Here is a 19802-nt window from a genome sequence, read left to right on the forward strand (position 1 = left end):
TACCACATACATAGAAAAAGCTGGAAGTGGTGCTGTGGCTCAAGTGGTAGTGCTCTAGCCTTGAGAAAGCTCAAGGACACTGCTCAGGCCCTGAGTATAAGCCCCAGGACTGGCAAAAAAGTGCTTGTGGGGTTTTTTTTTTTGGTGATAGAAGACAAGAATGAGTCCTTTTTCTAAGCCCAGAAAGAATGAATATTTGCAGAAATGATAGACATGGTGGCTTCCTGGAAACCACTGGCGAAGTTTGGGCCTTGGTCTTGGAGAAGGATGATGAAAAACAGATCTGTCCAAGCCAAATACCCAAGAGGAGAAAACTCAGTTCCTTAAGCCAGACCAGGTTCTGTTTCAGAACCTGATCAAGCTGGTCCCCAGTGCTTTTCCACCATAGCTTTCACTTCATTTCATTTCTGTGGGACATTGTTTGTCCCACAGAAAGGCTATGCTAAGAATGGGTGTGGCTTAATGTCATGCACACTTCCTAGAACCAATGAAAATGTCACATTGAGTTTCTGGGTGATGTCCTTGGGTCTGTGCATGGCTGACCTTGGCTCATTGGGGTGGTATCTTAGTACCTTTTGAACAGATTCCCCACATTTCTTGCCATCACTTTCTCCAGTAGAAAGGATCCAAAATTTCTCTTTGTCTAGAATCTAGTGTCATGTAACACCATGAAATGCAAGGATAGCTGGATAAGACAATGCTTAAGACAAAATAATGGCAGAAACTTCAACACCAGTGGTCACTGGGATGTAAGATTCATGAAGGTGGGTGTCTGCTTCCTTCAGTATAGTGTTTCCAGAACCCTCAATGAATTCCCCCTTTCCTTCTCTCTCTACTTCTCCCCTTCCCCACCCCCTTTCCATCCTTACCCCCTTCTCTCCTTTTCCCTCTCTTCTTTCCCCTCCTTGCCTTTCTGTGTATGTAATGAATGGTACTAGACTTTGAATTTATAGCCTTGTGCTTATTATTAGATAGGTATTCTACCACTAGAGGCATACTTCCTGCCTCTTTTGCTTTAATTATTATTATTTTTTTAGATTGGGTTCTCACTTCTTTTTTTATTTTTTTTTCTTGCCTGGACTGGTTTGAACTCCAATACTCCTACCTCTATCTGGGAAATGTGTACCCCCACATGGTGAACCTCACTCATTTTGGCCTAAGCTGGCCTTGAACCACAATCTTGAACCTTAAAATCTACTTCCCAAGTACCTGAACAAATACATTTTGAAAGAAGAAATTAGCATGAGACATCTGGGCTTCTGCTGTATTTTTCCTTTTCAACAAGGAATCTTCCTCATTCTATAACCACCACCTCCCCTTCAACTTTTTTCCCCCCAAATATTTACCTTACTGGGCTTGCTCTCCTTCACATCAAGGCTTGTTCTTAAAGTAAACAATGGTTAACCAGTAATCATTTAGGGAGGGTTCAGTTTGTTTCCATCCTTCAAGTTACAATAAATTTTGAGGAGAGAGAGGGGGGGGAGGAGAGAGGGAGGGAGGGAGAGAGAGAGGAGGGGGAGAGATATTTGGGACTAGGGCAAGAAGAAACGGGAGAGTAGTTATTTGAGGGAACATTATCTATTTGCATAAGGTAGTATAGTTAGGTAAATAAAATGTAACTTGGCAAACATGACTTATTTTGTTTATAAAATAAAATTTCCTAGAGGACATATAGGCATTATTAGATGGATGTTTCGAGAACCTAAATTGTCAAATGAGCTTGGTAGATAATGTTAACCAGGCTGAGAAAAGACATTCAGATGGCAAGGTCCTAACCTATTGAGGGAGTTAGAATTGTCTGTTGGCAACAAATCAGTGATTCTCCACCTGCAGCTCCATCATCTGGTGGGCTTGGTAAAATAGATTCTGGACCCTTATCTCCAGAGTGTCGGAGGCAATGGATGTGAGGAGTAAGAACCAATACTTTGCATGTCTAAGCTGGAGTTCGAAGTTGAGGCTGATCGTGGGTACTGTTTTGGGAACCATTACAAGTGAGAGCGTGCATGCTGACGCAATAAAGTGCTTTGGGCTCTTCACTTTAAAGTCTGAAGTATAATCGTCCACCTGGAGTGAGGTAGGCAATTCATGGGAAAAGTGAAACTTTCTCAATAACCTCAGCAAGTCCCACACTTAAACAAAGCAAACTCATAAAAAAGGAAGGATGTAAAAACTGCCCCACTTCCTCTTAGGGGAAAAGGCATTTGTCCTTCACAACTGCCATCGGGCAGAGTAACTGAGGCTAGGCCACTCTTTTGATCTTCACTCACTACGTTTCACAGACCTGTCTCCAAATTCCTGCCCTGCCAGCACTTCTGAATGCCACTAGCACCACTGTAGGGTCTTGCAGACACATAGAAGCTGGCCATGCTGGAACATGTAACTTAGGTAAGTCACATATTGCAATGGAGAACTGAACTGTTCATAACTCCTGGCACGCTACATTGTCTGTTAAGTTTGAATGAATCCAAGTGGTTTGGGAAGTTGGCAGAGGGCTTGAAGTATCAGAAAAGAACAGCTTTATTCTCAAAACCTAAGAGACTAGGAATACTGTGATAATGACAAAAAGGAGCTCTGAAAGAGATGGTTAAAATGCTCCTCTGTTAATTGTGTATAGGAATGTGTGTGTGCAACTTCTGTCCTAAAATCATGGCAACAATAGCACATTTTGGACAAAGGAATAGAAAATCATTCTGTCTCACTAACTGCAAATAGCATTATCTTCCATAGGCTTCTAAAGAGTGGGCTTAATTTTGAATACATTTTGAAAGCCAGTGACTCGGAGCATATGGGGTCTGGAGTCAGACTTGTGTGGAAGTCTTTTTAAAAATTTTTGGCCTGCCCTGGCCTTGAGCTCAGGACCTGGGGGCTGTCCCAGAGCTTTTTCAGCTTGGAAGCTAGAACTCTTCCATTTGAGCTATAGCTTTGCTTCCAGGGGTGGGTGGGTGGGTGGGTGGGTGGGTGTGTGTGTGTGTGTGTGTGTGTGGGTGTGTGTGTGTGTGTGTGTGATTAATTGGAAATAAGAGTCTCACTGCCTGGGCTGGCTTTGAACTGTGATCCTCAACTTTCAGCCTCTTCAGTAGCTAGAATTACAGAGCCCACTGGTACCTGTTTTGTGTTAAAATGTTGAGTCTAGACATCTGCAGTTTTGATTTTGTTGAATGGGGATAATAAACCTGATTTGTGGGATTATTGTGAAGATTCAGTGACATGCTTGGCTGGAAGATAGGGGTCTAGCTGAAAGTAAGTGTTGAGAAAAGAGTGACAGTCTTCTCATGCCATGCAAAGATAATGTCAGCCTTTCATAGTCCTAATGGTCCTAATATCTGGGAAGTTCTTTTTTTATTTTTTACTGTAATTAATAAAAGGGTTACATGATATTTGCCAGATAGAAGGTGCATTAATTCACATATATTGATACCCTTTCACATGTCTTGGTCCCCATTACCCTCCCCTCCACCCCCCCATCTTGGTTTTCCCCCCTTCCCTATCCAATTTCAAATAACCAAATACAAATAAATCCAATATATCAGATAACAAAGTGAGATACTGTAACAATATGAGATAACCAAGGAACAGCAAAAGAGATGAGAGATAACATAGTACATTAAGGACAACAATCATTCATTGTATGGCTTTTGTTTCAATATCCTGGAGGTCTTTTTCAATTAGCTTCATACTATATGGCCTTATGTATCTAGGTTTTGTTCTATTGTAAATCTCTGCTAGTAGAGCCCAAGGTTTCTACTGATTATGACAAATGAGGGAAACCATTGAGCCTAAGTTCCTTTGAGTCTGGCTTACTTCACTTAATATGATTTTTTCTAAAACTTTCCATTTCCTAACAAATGGGGCGATGTCGTTTTTTCTGACAGCAGCATAGAATTCCATTGTGTACAAATACCACAACTTGTTGATCCACTCATCAACTGAAGGACATCTAGGTTGGTTCCATATTTTTGCTATGGTGAATAATGCTGCAATGAACATTGTTGTGCTAGTGGATTTAGTATGCCCTAGATTCTGGATGGTTGGGTAAATGCCAAGTAGTGGAATTGCTGGGTCATAGGGGAGCTCTATGTTTAGTCTTTTGAGGCACTGCCATATTGCTTTCCATAGTGGTTGAACGAGTTTGCACTCCCACCAACAGTGTAGTAGGGATCCCTCCTGGCCACATCCCCTCCAGCATCTGTTGTTATTCGTTTTTCTGATCCTGGCCATTCTAACTGGAGTGAGGTGGAATCTTAGAGTTGTTTTGATTTGCATTTCTTTTATGACCAGAGATGTTGAGCATTTCTTCATGTGTCTATAGGTCATTTTTGTTTCTTCTTCAGAGAAGACTCTTTAAGTCTTTGGCCCATTTTTTAATGGGATGGTTGTTACTTTGGGAAGTTCAGAAGTAGACTTTTTTTTTCTTTTCCATGCATCTGGTAGAATTTCATCCCACAATGCTTTAGTAATGAAGGAGCTGCTTTCCAGATCAATATTCAGCTCATAGAAAGGTTTTGTTAACTTGGGTTTTCTTCAGAGGTGAATTATTAAAAAATGAGCAAAAGCTCAAAGAAAGGCATGGCCTTTCTAGCCAGGCCATGTGGTGTTACTTCAGGACCACAGTTAATAACCGCACCATTGTGGCAACATGTAAAGCTATTTGGTAATCTAGATGATGGGTTGCTGGAGAGATGGGTACAAAACAGATTCTCAATTCATCAGAAAAGTTAACAGGTGGATAACTTTAGAAAGGATAGTTAGGCAGGCCGGGAGTTTGGCCTAATGGTAGAGTGCTTGCCTAGCAGGCACAACGCCCTGGATTCAATTCCTCAGTACCACATACACTGAAAAAAGCTGGAAGTGGTGCTGTGGCTCAAGTGGTAGAGCCCAAGGATGGTGTTCTGGCCCTGAGTTCAAGCTCCAGGACTGGCAAAAATAAAATAAAATTCATGGGGCCACTTTGTAATTCTCTTATATTGCTAGAGTGTTAATTCCTGAAAACAAAAACCAATTAAACAGGGGCCAGGAGCATAACCTAGTGGTAAAGTACTTGTCTAGCATGCATGAAGCCTTGGGTTTGATTTCTTGATACTACATACACAGAAAAAGCTGGATGTGGTGCTGTGGCTCAAGTGATAAGAATGCTAGCTTTGAGAAAGCCCAAAGACAGTGCCCAGGCTCTGAGTTCAAGCCTCAGGATTGGCAAAAAAAAAAAACCAACCCAACAACCCATAAGTACAAATATAAGAAGCCCCTGTCCCAGCAGTTCCAATTACAGGTTGTTACTCCACGGATATATTTATAGATGTATGAATTAGATTAATATGTACAGTTTTCTGAACTTATCTGTGTTGATAAAAACCTTGGAGACAAGTTTAATCCTCAAAGTTTAATCCACCAGGCAAGTTTAATCCACCAAAGAAAGGAAGTATTTCTCTTGTAAGTTAAATGTGACTTTTATAATCTTATTTCAGGATCTTCACATTTGAATTGAGGAGTTTAACCTGTTTATATTTAAAGTAATCACTGTTGTATTTAGGTTTAGACAAAATCCTCCTGTTTTCCTTGTTGTGTTAGCCTGTGTTTTGTTTCCATAAAAATTACAGTTTATACTTGATCAACTGCAAATCTAATTTTTTAATTTTTAAACTTATTTATCATTATTGCAAAGGTGACAGAAGCCTAATACTAATTAATATTTTTTCCATTATCAAACAAGCCAAGGCTTTTTCAACATAACGGTATACATTTACCTCTCCTATCTTTCAGTGATATCGTGATATCTATTTTAGGTCCATGTATATATGTAATTCTATATTATTATATTTATATTATGCAGTCTTTAGGTTTACCTTCTGCTGAATTTCTTTCACCATTTCAGCCTTCTATCTGAAATTGTTTGCCGTTAGTCCAAAAAGACCTTTTTACTATTTTGGTTTTATTATTATTATTATTATTATTATTATTATTATTATTACATTCTTTTTTGCCAGTCCTGGGGCTTGAACTCAGGGCCTGGGTGCTGTCCCTGAGTTCCTTTTGCACAAGGCTAGCATTCTACCACTTGAGACACAGCACAACTTCTTGCTTTTTCTATGATTAATTGGATAGAATAGAGTTTCATGGACTTTTCTGCTATGGCTGGCTTTGAACCTCAATCCTCAGATCTCAGCCTCTCGAGTAGCTAGAATTATAGGTAGGAGCCACCAGTGCCTAACTTTTCTATTTCTTTTATTATGACTCGCTTGGTTGTAAGTGCTTTGCACTTTTATTATGTAACAGTTTAGATTTCTCTTTTATTTATAAAGGATATTTTCACTAGGTAGAAAATTCTAGGTGGGTAACTGGATTTGTTTTTCCAGCCCTTTGAAAATGTTCTTGCATTCGTTGTTGGATCTCACTTTTCCACTGAGAAGTCATCTGTTACATTTTGAAGTTAATATGTCTTTTCTCCTATTTTTCTGTTTTATCTTTTGAACTTCAGTAATTTCACTGTAATGTTTCTAGGTTTCACTATAATGTATCTTTATTTCATGCATTGATTCTCTGTGTGTATAAGTATGTAGAACTTTATCATCATCTTTATGTCTCAGCATGCTTTTCAGCATACCTTTTTTAAATTAGTGCATTTCTGAACAAAGCACTAATATTTATGGGTTTCCTTTCAAGATACTCTGCTGCTTCACCAGGAGGTGATAATTATGCCAGAAGAGTCTTGATTGTTGATGAGGAGCAGAATACAGGAAGGTGATAATCAGAGGAGACACTGAAGGCATTCATTCACACTTCTCTAGGGTTGTTGCTGGAACCCTCAGACATCGAAGGCATCTAATAAACACTCCTCTGTTTCCAAAGGAATTTTCCAAGTGAAAGGGATTTGGAATTCTCCTGTGAGAAGGAAACAATTTCCACAGCCTAGTAATAAGAAAGAATCTGTAGTTGTATTTCTACCTGTTGAGTCAGATTTACAGAAATGGCACATTTATGAGATGTTTATATGAGAAACGGTGGAAACTATGAGAAATATTAAGCCTCAAATAATGATCCATTATAAAGCCCCAGATTGAAAAATTGAAGAATTCATTCCAGACTTTCTTACTGAGCCCCTCCTCTCACATATGTGCTGATAAATCCATTAACTTGCTACAGAATTCATTTTTGAGCCTTTAAAATGTTAAAGTGTACAAGGGAGAAGCCAAATGCCTGTGGCTCACATCTATAATCCTAGCTACTCAGGAGGCAAAAATCTAAGGATTGCAACTCAAACCAGCCTCAGAAGAAAAGTTTGAATGGCACCATCCCTAATGAAACAGCAAAAAAGCTGGACTGGAGATGTGACTCAAGTGGTAGAGTGCCAGACATGAGCAGCAGAGTCCCAACCATGAGCAGGCAAGCCAAATGAGCATGAATTCTGAGTTTTGGCCCTGTGTTTCAGCTCACTAGTGGCTAGTAATAAATAATACAGTAATAATAATAATAGTAATAATTACTGAAAGTATCTAAGACTGAAACTCAGGAGAAGCCGATGCTAAGTTTTATGTGCCTTAGTATAGGAAGTACCCACTCTCAAGCAAGCCTTATGTTTGCAGACCTTCTCTGTGCCACACACAATGATCCAACCCTTTGACAGCTTTTCTACCTATAAAAAAATTTAAACCTTTATGTTTTTATAGTACATTTCTCTGTACTTGGTATTCAGGACCTTTGGGTAACATTCTTCCACTATTTGCTTGTAGAAAATAGATCATTGTATGCAAAGTCATTGTACCCTGTGTTAGTAGGTACACATATCCATAAATGCCTATGATTATTATTTATTACCAGTGTTGTAATTTACCCTCTCTATATTTGTTGAGCATTTTACAGTTAGTATATAGTTACAAAGAGTACGTTATATGTTTCCTTTTCTTAAACCTCTCTCCATTTTGCTATTGTTTAAAACGTCAAGTTAAAGAGAAATTCAAGTATTCAAGTGTCTTCCAAACCAATTTAAGGTTGTTTCTTTTGAATCAATCACAAAATCCTTCCCACCATTTTAGCTGCTGGTTGTGGCAGCAGGGAGTGAAACATGGTTTTTGAGGGATGAGGAGCAGACAGAAGCCCCTTCACTCTCCAACTATGCCATTTCTCAGCACCCCTCCTGGAAGAGGCTGTGGTCTGCTCACCCCACTTGACAATTTTGGCATGTCTTCACCAGTGTGTGCCATCTGAAAAGGTGTCCAGGAGAGCTTCTGCCTTGCCTTGTTCATGACATGCAATAAATCTAAGATCCAGCCTGGAACTCACACAGCTAACAATGGGCAAATCTTGGGGACCCAGGCATTCTAGACACATGCAGTGCAAAGAAACAGGGAAGGATGGTCATTAAATGTTTGAAACAGGAATGAAGAAATCTATCTAGATGTTGTGGGGGGAAGGGAAAGGGAGAAAAGTAAAAACTATCAGGCACCAATGGCTTACACCTAGAATCTTAGCTACTCAGGAGGCTGAAATCTGAGGATCATGGTTCAAAGCTAGGCTGGGCAATCTCTTACCTCCACATAACAACTAATAAAAAGCCAGAAGTGGAGCTGTAGTTCAAGTGGTAGAGTGCTAGCTTTGAGTAAAAAAGCTGAAAGACAACCCGTAGCCTGTAAGTTCAAGCATACACACACACACATTATTTGTCACATAGTTTTCTTTTCCCTTGGGGCTCTTGCCACTATTTTTAATTTTTTTCCAAAAATTGGATTCATTTCCTCATCCAGACAGAAGCTTCCTAAGCAGTTTTTGACATAGTAATCTCTCTAGTTACTTGACAGAATCTGTGTAGTTATTTGTATTACTAAGCATATTATAATGAACCAGACATCCCTCCACCTTCCACCCATTCCCCATTGTCCTAAGCTATCTAGAAGCAGCAACTTGCCACATCCCCTTCAGCCTCTATGCTCAGCCAAGGGCTGGTATTTTGTGTCCTTCAGTGTTTGATAAGTGAATGATGAGCCAACCATTTTCTCAGGCTTGAAGTTTTAGAAAACGTTAAGGATTTTTTTTTTCTTTTTGCAGGGTGGGAAGGGAGTCATAAAAATTGCTGGTTGGCTCAAGTTTTCCAGGCCACAACCCAAGAGAGGTTAATCCAGAACCAGCAGGGAGGAAGGCCCTGAAGTCAGTACTTCCACTAAGTAGCTGATAATTGGCTGAAGAGATCCACAATGTGCACTGGGCAAGTTCTACTCTGTTAGTTCTGCTGGATCTGAATCCTAATATACATGGCAATTACCCATTGAAAACAAAAACTGCTCCCCCCCCTCACCATTTCCCAACACATTGACTCTCCCTGATGGGTCCTGACATGCTAAACAAACCCCAAAACTTCCTTCTAGTAAACTTTGTGTCCCATTCAAGGCCAACCTGGGCTACCCAGGTTTTGTCAAAAAGACAAAACAACAGCAAGAAGACCTAGAAAGTAAGAACATCCTGACTTCATGATACAAATGCCAGACACAGGGCTTGGACATGGAACCATAGATATTTGCTTGAAAATGAAAATGGGACCTGCCCTCTTGCCTCCTTAGCCCTTCAGTCCTCATTCAGTGGTGCTCCCTTTCCTGGACAGTGTCTGGCGTCCTCACCTCACGCAACCACTCTAGCCCAGGAGAGACAGGGTTCAGGATGGCCATGAAACTAAGACATGTGAGCTGGAAGGTCTAGGGGGAGGAGCTAGAGGCAGATGAGCATAGGGAAGTCAGTCTTTTGGGAAAGGTCATCTTGAAGGTCAGAAAAGATCAGGCTGAGTCATTTGCTATGTTGTCTTTCCTTTCCTGTCTTAGGTCATCTTGTTAGCAAGCAAATCAGTAATGGCAGTGTTGGCTTGAGTTCTTCCAGTACCAAACAGAACCTACAACTCCCTCCCTCCCTTCTTCCTTCCTTCCTTCCTTCCTTCCTTCCTTCCTTCCTTCCTTCCTTCCTTCCTTCCTTCCTTCCTTCCTTCCTTCCTTCCTGTTGGTACTGGGGCTTAAACTCAGGACCTAGGTCCCTGAGCTTTTTCACTTAAGGATGGTACTCTACCTTTTGAGCCACGACTCCACTACTACCTGTTCACTGATTAATTGGAGATAAGTTTCACAGACTTTGCCTGCTTTGAACTGCAATCCTCATATCTTAGCTTACAGAGTAGCTGAGATTACAGGCTTGAACCACCAGTGCCTGCCTAGGACCTATATTTTTATTTGCACAATGTTGGACTTCAGTTTTCTGAGTCTTAGCTGACATTAAAAAAAAGCTGGTGAAATGTCCAATATGATTGAAAATCAGTCTATTAAATACAAAGAGACAAAAATCTGAAGGGTTTCCTCCATTTCTAGTTGTCACAGTAAATTTGATAATTAACGTGTATTCACCCTTGGCTACTTTCTACCATACCATAAAGCACCCATTTCATATGTACAGCTGGATGTTTTTATTACACTTTAAAACCATCACAATGAACTTTAGAACATTTTCATCTCTCCATAAAGAAACCCTGTGCTCACACTCACTCTATTTCTCTGCAATCTCCCCAACTCTTCACAACCACTAGGCATCTTTTTGTGTCTTCTACAGTGGCTCACACCTGAAGGCTCACAATTCAAAGCCAGCCCAGGCAAAAAAGTTCAAGAGACCCTTATCTCCAATTAGTTAACAGTCTGCTAGAAGTGGAGCTGGGGTTCAAGTGGTAGACTATTAGCTTTGAGCATATTCCTGGGATGATGTTTTCAGGGTTCACCAGGACATAGTATATATCTGCACCTTATTCCTTTGAGTTACAGTCCATTGTACTTTTTGTTTAACCCTCTATCCACTAATGGGCTTTTATTTTTTTAGCTGTTATGAATTCTGCTGCTACTATGATTATTCATGCTAACATTTTTATGTGGAAGTATGGTTTTATTTCTCTTGGATTTACACTTAAGAGTGGAATTGACTATAAGGGACTTATATGTATAACCTTCTGAGGAATGGGCAGACTGTCTTTCCTAAATAACTGTACCACTTTACCACCAACATGAATGAGAGAGTGCCTCCCCCTTTTATATTTTTGCTAGCACTTGATCGTGCCTAAAGCACTGTAGTCATCCTGATAATTGTGAAGAGGTGAGTCATTGTGGTTTGATATGCATTTCCAAGACAGCTAATAGAATACTTCCCCCTGGCCTGCCAGGCTCCAGTGGCTCTCATCTGTAATCCTAGCAACTCCAGAGTATGAGATCAGAGGATTGTGCTTGGAAAAATCTGTAATACTTTTATCTCCAATTAATCTTAAAAGGGGCATGGCTCCAGTGGTAAGAATACTAGCCTTGAGCAAAAACGCTTAAGGACAGCTTATAGGCCTTGAGTTCAAGCTACAGGATCAGCCCCAAAACGAAACCAAAACAAAAGAATACTTCTTAGATTCCTTAAAAATTAAATGAAGACCATGCTATTGGTCTGAATGCTGACTGCTTTTCACCTCATTAATTGCTAACGTGAGGGCTACCACTATCACTGCGTAGCTTGAGAGTCTTAGAAGTCACATCATTTGTGTGTGTGTGTGTGTGTGTGTGTGTGTGTGTGTGTGCGTGCACGTGCGTGCGTGCGTGCGTGCGTGCATGCATGCATGCATGCCTGTCTGTACTAGGACATGAATTCAGGGCTTCGGTGCTATCTCTTAACTTTTTCATCCAAATCTAGCACTCTACTACAAGAGCCACAGCTCTACTGCCAGCTTTTTGCTGATAAGTGGAAATAAGACATAGACTTTTCTGCCAGTTTGGCTTTGAACATGATCCTCAGATCTTTGCCTCCTGAGTAGCTAGAATTATAAGAATGAGCTGCTGACACCCAGCTTAAGTACTTATTATTTATGACCTACACATTAACATGGAAAAATATGCCAACTTGTATATTTATGTCTTATTATTGTGTTATATTTAAGATAGGTGCATGTGCTTTTTTTTTAAATATATTTTTTATTGTAATTAATAGAAGGGTTACATGATATTTGCCAGATAAATGGTGCATTAATTCCCACACATTGATACCCTTTCACATGTCATGGTCCCCATTTCCCTTCCCCCCGCATGTGCTTTTTTTAAAAAACTGTACTATACAATTTCAGTCTGTAGCCTCATTTAATCCTCTGTCATTTCTGTTTCTAGTTGTATGTATGGTAGTCTTAATTGTGTATGCTTTGTCTTGTGCCTTTGTGAATTCTGATGAGCTAATCAATATAATAATCAACTTAATGATATGATGAGAAAATACAGGATGAACTTCAAACAAATGGCTAACAGACGAGTGTCTACAAACCCACCTATGTGTAAACCAGGTTATTCCTAGCCAGTGTAGGAAGTGGTGAGTACACAGTACAGAAAAGTTTCTCTCACCTCTGTGGTTCCTGGGTACCACGGGGCATTCACTGAAGACAGCAGTGTCGATATGAATGGTACAAGGGGTTACTTACTAGGAGAAGTTTGAAAAATATATACTTGAGAGTCTCAGGTGACCTCTAATGGCCCTTCAGGAAGATAGAAATAATCATACACAGCTGACCCAAGCATTCAGCTTCTTGAAATGAGAACACTTGCATCCAAAAGGCAACTCAGGCTATGCATAGGTTGTACACTCCTCTAATCCTCAGCATGAGTGAGCCTGGACTGGAGGATGGAGAGTTCCAGGCCACCTGGGTTACATACTGAGACTGTCTCAAAATGAAACAAGAACAACAGAAGAAGAAGCAACTCGAGGTTTAGAGGCTTCTAGGAGAGACCAGACATTCTTTTTTTCATATATTTTTATTGTAATTAATAGAAGGGTTACATCATATTCACCAGATAGAAGGTGCATTACTTCACAAACATTGATACCTTTTTTCATGTCTTGGTCCCCATTTCCGTCCCCTGACCCCTGACCCTCATCTTGTTTTCCTCCCTTCCCTATCCTATTTTAAATAACCAAATAAGCATATATACAATATATCAGATAACAAGGTGAAATACTGTAACAATATGAGATAACCAAGGGACAGCAAAAGAGATGAGAGATAACATAGTATATTAAAGACAACACTCACTCATTATATGGCTTTTGTTTCTATATCCTGGAGGTCCTTTCATTTAGCATCATACTATATGGCCTTATGTATCTAGGTTTTGTTCTATTGTAAATCTCTGCTAGGAGAGCCCGAGATTTCTACTCATTATGACAAATGAGGGAAACCATTGAGCCTATGTTCCTTTGAGTCTGGCTTACTTCACTTAATATGAAGACCAGACATTCTTATTGGGTGGACTTCAATCCCCTAGATCTTTTACTGGGCCTCACTCCTTTTTTCTACCATCCTCCTGCTCATTTTGGGCAGGAGCCTTGATGGCAGCAGCCAAGCTCCCCAAGATAACCATGGCGCTATCACTATGAGGCCGCTGAGGGTATTTTTGCAAGTTCTGCTCTTTACCCAGATAAAAGTTTTCTATCCAAGATAGCATCTACAATATATTTTTTAATGAGTAACTTCATTTAGAAGTATCTGTGTTTATTTCAGGTATTCATCGGCGGAAATCAGGAAACAGTCTACTCTCCCAGCAAACCTTGGGCAGTACCACCGGCAGAGCATGAGTACTTCCGGCTTCCCCTCTCTTCAGCTAGTAAGTAGGAATTGCAGATTTGCTGTGTGAAAGTCAAGTGCACAAGCACTCGCCCCATGCATGTGCCTTCATTCCCTGACTAGCCTCTGGTTTTGTGGCCTCCTAGCATTCTCTATCCCCCGCCCCCCAGTTCATTAATACCTGCTTTTGACATCAGACAATATTGCACTGACCCTCTGTAAACAGGGCTCAGGGTGTGAATAGGGCTTCTAGGACTGGGGTTCTACACTAAGAAGGCTTTCAGGCTCCTCAGTCTCTCCCAAATTATAGTTCACATTAAGGCAGAGCATTAGCCTGGAAATATATCACCATTTGTAGCCTACATTTGTTGACAAATTCTGTCCCCAAATCTGAAAACCCCAAGTGAGAGATCTTTGTCTGATAAAATCATTTCCTTGGGAGTACATTTCACATACAAAAGAGTTACCCATGTCAAGGTAGAAGTTAATACCCCTTTTAGGGGTATCATTCAGTGACTTAGAACAATTTAACCTTTACTCAATCATGATAGGGAATATTTTCCCCTTTCTAGTCCCTGTTCTGTCTTAATCCTGAATCCCTACACTCTAACCCCAGGAAGCAATCATTGTGGTTTTTTTGGTTGTTTGTTTGTCTGTGGGTCATGGGGCTTGAATTTTTTTTTTCTTATAATTTGACCCTGTGTGGAACTGCACACAATTGGAATGAATGCCGTGTGTTCAAACTTTTCTTTTTGAAGTCACACTCTTGATTTGATGGTGCAGATCGCATACATTAACACCAGCTCTTCAATGCACATTCGCAGTTGTCTGATTTGAAGGCTAGAATCCCATCGTGTGTCAGGTGAGGCAAATCAGCCTTAAGTGACAGTTTATCAAGGCAGGAGTAAGTGGGGGCATTTCCTTTGTAAGAGCCCCGGCCTTCTCCACATTCACTTCCTCAACCTCACAGAGCACAGCGGCACTTTTGGGTACAGTCTAGCGATTATCTTGAAGAGGTTAGGTTGGTTTTTGTTTCTACTTATGACTTCAAAACCACTTCTGCTCTTAGAGATGTTGTAACCTTTTCCTCTGTTTCCTGTGACGGCCATCTTGTCTCCTGTAGTGTGCATGCTTGAGTCACTGTGTGTTCCTTAAGGTATGTTTTACTGATGTGATTTGTGGTTATTTCAGAAAGGTAATTTATATGCTGTGACACTTAACAAAATAGTAATACTTAAAAGTATGTGGCACCTTTTACTGGGAGAGGAACTCGGGATGACATATTTCTAAAGCATCTGTTTATGACTCCAGTGGCTTGCTAGCCCACCCTTTCTACTTGAACTTGCCCTGTGTACTTTAAAACTGCAGGCTACAATTAAACACACACACACACACACACACACACACACACACACACACTCACACACTCACACCAAATGCTTCATGATCACATTGTCAAATAGATTAAGTAAATTTTAAACCATAGTAAATTATAGTAAATGCTTCTTGGCTTAATTTGATGGTAATGTATATTTATATAAAAGTTTGATTCAATTTCTGACTCGGGGTATTTTCCAAAAATGCAAAATTTAGCTGAAAAGTGACTTTAAAATTTTAAACAATGAGGGGGAGTTCTGGTGCTTTGCTGTTTCTGTAAATTAAGTCGATAGCTTTCTATAGCTCTCTTGAGATACAATGTGGACATCTCTATTAAGAGACTTTAAATAAGATTGTTTCTTCACCAGCTTTTACTTTCATGCTGCACCATTAACATGTTAGCTTTTTTTTAGGAGAAATTCCTTTTAAATGTAAAGTTGCAAAAGGAAAATGTACTTAATATTTGCAAATATTTTCTTTCGTAGTTGGTTGCCTCTTCTGGAAGTGCTTTTGGCTTTATTTTTCTTTATCGGTCATGAGGCTTGAACTTAGGGCCTGGGCTCTGTCCTTGAACTTCTTTTACTCAAGGTTTTAGTGCTGTACTACTTGGGCCACAATGCCATTTCTGGCTTTTTTTCTCTTTATGTTGTATTGAGGAATGGAACCCAGGGCTTCGTGCATGCTTGCTATACATGCAGGCTAGGCAAGCACTCTACCACTAAGCCACATTCCCAGCCCAAGTTATTTTTTTGTTGGTATTGTACATTTGGTTTTCTCAGGAATTTTTTGATGGATTACTTTAGTAGCTGCAAAGTTGGGTTAGTAAGTGTCCCAGCTGCCCATATTGTAAGAGAAAGCTTAAAGGAAGTAACAAAAATCTTAAAACTGTGTCACCCTCATGTGTTCTACCTGTGACATTGAATCCGTGTTCTAATTGCACATATATACAGTTTAAAATCTATTATTCTAGCTGAGCACTGGTTGCTAGCTACCTAGCTGCTCATGAGCCTGAGATCTGAGGATTGTGGCTCAATCTAGGTGGGAAATTTCATGAGATTTCTAATTAATTTCAAAAATAAAATAAAATAGAGCTCAGGAATAAGTCCCAGGCCCTAAGTTCAAGCCCCAGGACCAACACACACACACACACACACACAAATACATCATTCCTGGCTTTTCCAGTTGACTTTTCTGAATCTATTTTCCCAGTTCTCTCGCTTCTGCACGGTCTGTCGTCCATCTTTCTTCTGTCGGTAGCACAAGAAACATGAAGATGTCTGAGTATCTCAAACATCTCTTGCTCTTTCTCACTTTCTGTATGTGTTTGAATGAATGATCTGTTTAGAAAAAACCCATCTCCCTCATACATTCTGTTCTAGTGTGACAGTGTGATAATGTGGTGGCTGTGCTTCCCCTGAAGCCATTTTCTCAAATAAGGTTCCTCAGAGGAACTGTACATAGGAAGATAATAGAATATTTAGCAAGATGCGTGGATAGCAAGGCAGAGCAGTGATCACGATCAAAGACTCTCCACTTGACAAAGCTTTAGAAAAAAATTTCTTAAAGGAGAAGCTGCAGAGTGTTCGTTGTATTATTTTGGCCAATTGAGAAAATAAAGGCCAAGCAGAAATTCTTGTATTTAATCACTTCTACAACCTAATGCATTCGTACAAATGGGTGTTTGATTTAAAAAAAATATTTATAGCTGTGAGCCAGTGGCTCATGCCTATGATCTTAACTACTTAGAAGGCTGAGATCTGAGAATCATGATTCAAGGGACTTTCCTGGGAAGGAAAGTCCATGAAATTCTTATCTCCAGTTAGCACCAGGAAAACAGAAGTGGTGCTGTGGCTCAAAGTGATAGAGCACTAGCCTTGAGTGAAAAAGCTCAGGAATAGTGCCTGGGCCCTGAGTTCAAGCCCCATGACTGACAAGAAAAAAATATTCAGTTCAAGTTATTTAAAATTCAGTCATTTGCAAATTTATTATTGTCACTGTTGTTTTGGAGTTGGAAAGGCCTGAGTGAAGGATAATTTCCACTTATTAGCTGTAGAACTTGGGATACATTATTTAACCTCTGAAGATTCCTGTGTTGTTTTTTTTTTTGCAAAAATGTCAACTAGCCAGGCACACACCTGTAATCCTAGCTACTCAGGAGGCTGAAATCTGAGAATTGAGGTTCAAAGCCAGCCCGGGCACTAAAGTCAGTGAGACTCTTATCTCCAATTAACTACTAGAAAACAATAAGTGGCAGTGTGGCTCCAGGGATAGGGCAGTAGCCTTGAGCTGAAGAGCTCAGGGACAGTGTCCAGGACCAGAGTTCAAGCCCCACGACCGAGATAAAGAAAAGTCAACTAATGGCATCCTTGTTCAGGTCCAGATAGAGTTATTTAATGTATCCTGTGCAAATAGTGGTTAATGTGATGGAGTCTTCCTGGGAAATTGAGAGGTTTCCGATTGGGTAGGTCTCTCAAGGCCTCTACCTGGAAAGGAGTTAAGTAGGAGATGATGTAAATTCTGAAAGACTTAAGGATTTATTTGGGAGGTCACATAATACACACCATCCTGGCTCTAAATGTGGTATTGTTCAGAGATCAAGGAGTCCACAGTGTGGTTGGAGGCAAAGACTGGGTGGAAGAGACAGGGCCGACTAAGAGAGGAGCCCTGGTTGCTCATTTGAATCACCCAGATTCTAATCATACAGAAGTTTAATTAGAACTCCAGGGGATGGGAGCCAAGCTGCAGCATTTTTACTTCCATGTGTGTCTCAGGCTGAGAATCATCTCAAAATTCTCAGGTAGAAATAAACAGACCAAATCAGGAAAAAGAAAAGAAGAAAGGTAAAATTTGCTTCTTTTAGTCTGTGTGCTGGGAGCTGCAGAGGAGGTAGAAGCAAGCCCTTGCTAATCCTACAGACACATCCTGTATGGTCCTAGTAGCTTCTATCGCATATTTGATAAGTGAGAGGGAGGGGATGTGCTTGATTTTGCCTTTCCTTGTACATTTTATTGGGCTTTTTTCTTCATTTTTTGCTGTTCTTGGGGCTTGAACAATGGGCCTGGGCACTGTCCCTGAGCTTTTTTTTGTTCTATCACTTTAGCCTCACCGTCTCTTGTGGCTTTTTGGAGTAGTTTATTGGAGATAAGTGTCTCATGGACTTTCTTTCTAAGGCTGGCTTTGAACCGTGATCCTCAGATCTCAGCCTCCTGAATAGCTAGGATTATAGTCATGAGCCACCAGTGCTTATCTTCCCCCCACCCCTTTTCCTGTTTTGCCAGTTCTAGGGCTTGAAGTCAGGACCTGGGTATTGTCCCTGGGCTTCTTTTGCTGAAAGCTAGCACGCTATGACTCTACCACTTGCACCATACTACCACTTCCAGCCTTTTCTGTTTATGTGTTATTGAGTAATTGAACCCAGGGCTTCATGCATGTAAACGCTCTACCACTAGGCCACATACCCAGCCCTCTTTTCTTTTAACTTGATTTACATGTGTAATTTCATGTCATCGAAAAAAATAAAACGTTATTTTCAACTCTAATTGTACATATGAGCTATGAGGCTGGTGTGCACATATATTTCCAAACTAGATAAAATACTGTAAAATTGCTTTAAGTTTTCATCTGAAGAGCATCCATCATTGACATCTAGACATGATGGTAGCTCTGCCTGAGTCCTTTTCATACTTTATTTCCAGAGCCCTTTGTGACCAAGGTCAGCGGGGAAGGGAGTTCTGGCAGTTCAGTGTTCTCGGGTGTAGACTCACACACTGGCTCTGGTCTGTTAGGTTGCTACAGCCAGTTGGAACAAATTGACCATTGGCTTTCCCATACCAGCCATCTATGTAGATAGACAACTGTATATTCCACAGGTCTGTTCGACTGAAACTGGGAAATGCTACACATATCTTAGGAATATGGAGATTCGAAAAGACAGTAAAATATAAAAGAAAAGAAAGCTTTGGAATCTATGGTCTGAAGCAGTAGGTGTTAAGAACTTTAAGCTACATTTTTTGCAGAAGGAAGTATAGCTATGACGGAGATTGAGAAAAGTTTTGAAATGACATGGAATGAACCAGCTAGGCTGTAATGGCTGAATGAAGGAAAGGATGTAAAAAGCCACATCCTGGAAATGTACCAAAATGCCATGGTTACCTACTGTGTTTGTGTATCAAACACTTACATTCAAAAGAAGCCTCATACTTAAGGCTCATGCATTTTTGCTAGGTGAATAGGTATTTGTGCTTTTACAGCTAGGGATAACTGGTGAGTTGCTTGATAAATATGGCCCCCTCTTCTCTTCTGATTTTACTATTCATTTATGATTCACCTTTCAAGGAACTGGAGTGTGCTAATGGTTTTCCCTCACTGCACTGGAGGCAACTGGTGGGAGCAGAGATGTCTGTGGAGTTGACACACAGTCTTGATGAGAGAGAAAAGGAAAGCATGACAGATTCTCTGCATGAGGAGCAGGCATCTCGTTGTGATTCTGAAATAGAGGGATCTACCCTGTCTTGGCAAATACAGACTGAGGCCCATGATGCCATGTTAGTGTCTTCAGAGGTATCAGTGGGCACCTGCCATTGTTAAAAACAACAGAATGTTGTTTCATTTAGATCAGATACCAAAGAGCATGTCTTCACATAGCGAAACAGGCATAGGCAGATAGGTGAGTGCAGATGGTGACAGAAGCAGAAGGGGCAGGCGTTTTCCTGGGCTGGCCTCCAATTTACCAGGCTCTGCCCCCTGAATAGTTGAATCGTAGGGCATGTACCACCACAGCTGACCCCTGTGACTCTCTAAGGCTAACCCTAAAACTGACAGATGCAGGAGTGAA

General features: G+C 40.5%; 1 protein-coding gene across 2 annotated transcripts in view; it reads left to right on the forward strand.

Annotated features, from left to right (window-relative positions):
• Dock8 (dedicator of cytokinesis 8) overlaps positions 1-19802 on the forward strand; it is a 157958-nt gene that overhangs the window by 23898 nt on the left and 114258 nt on the right. For both annotated transcript variants that reach the window (XM_090329689.1, XM_090329690.1), the window contains exon 2: positions 13529-13631. In XM_090329689.1, the coding sequence (XP_090185815.1) occupies positions 13529-13631 (103 nt within the window). The remainder of the gene's footprint in view (positions 1-13528; positions 13632-19802) is intronic.

Source organism: Megascapheus bottae, chromosome 3 (genome assembly GCF_031878675.1).
Source record: "Megascapheus bottae isolate mThoBot1 chromosome 3, mThoBot2.hap1, whole genome shotgun sequence".
Lineage (NCBI taxonomy): Eukaryota > Metazoa > Chordata > Mammalia > Rodentia > Geomyidae > Megascapheus > Megascapheus bottae.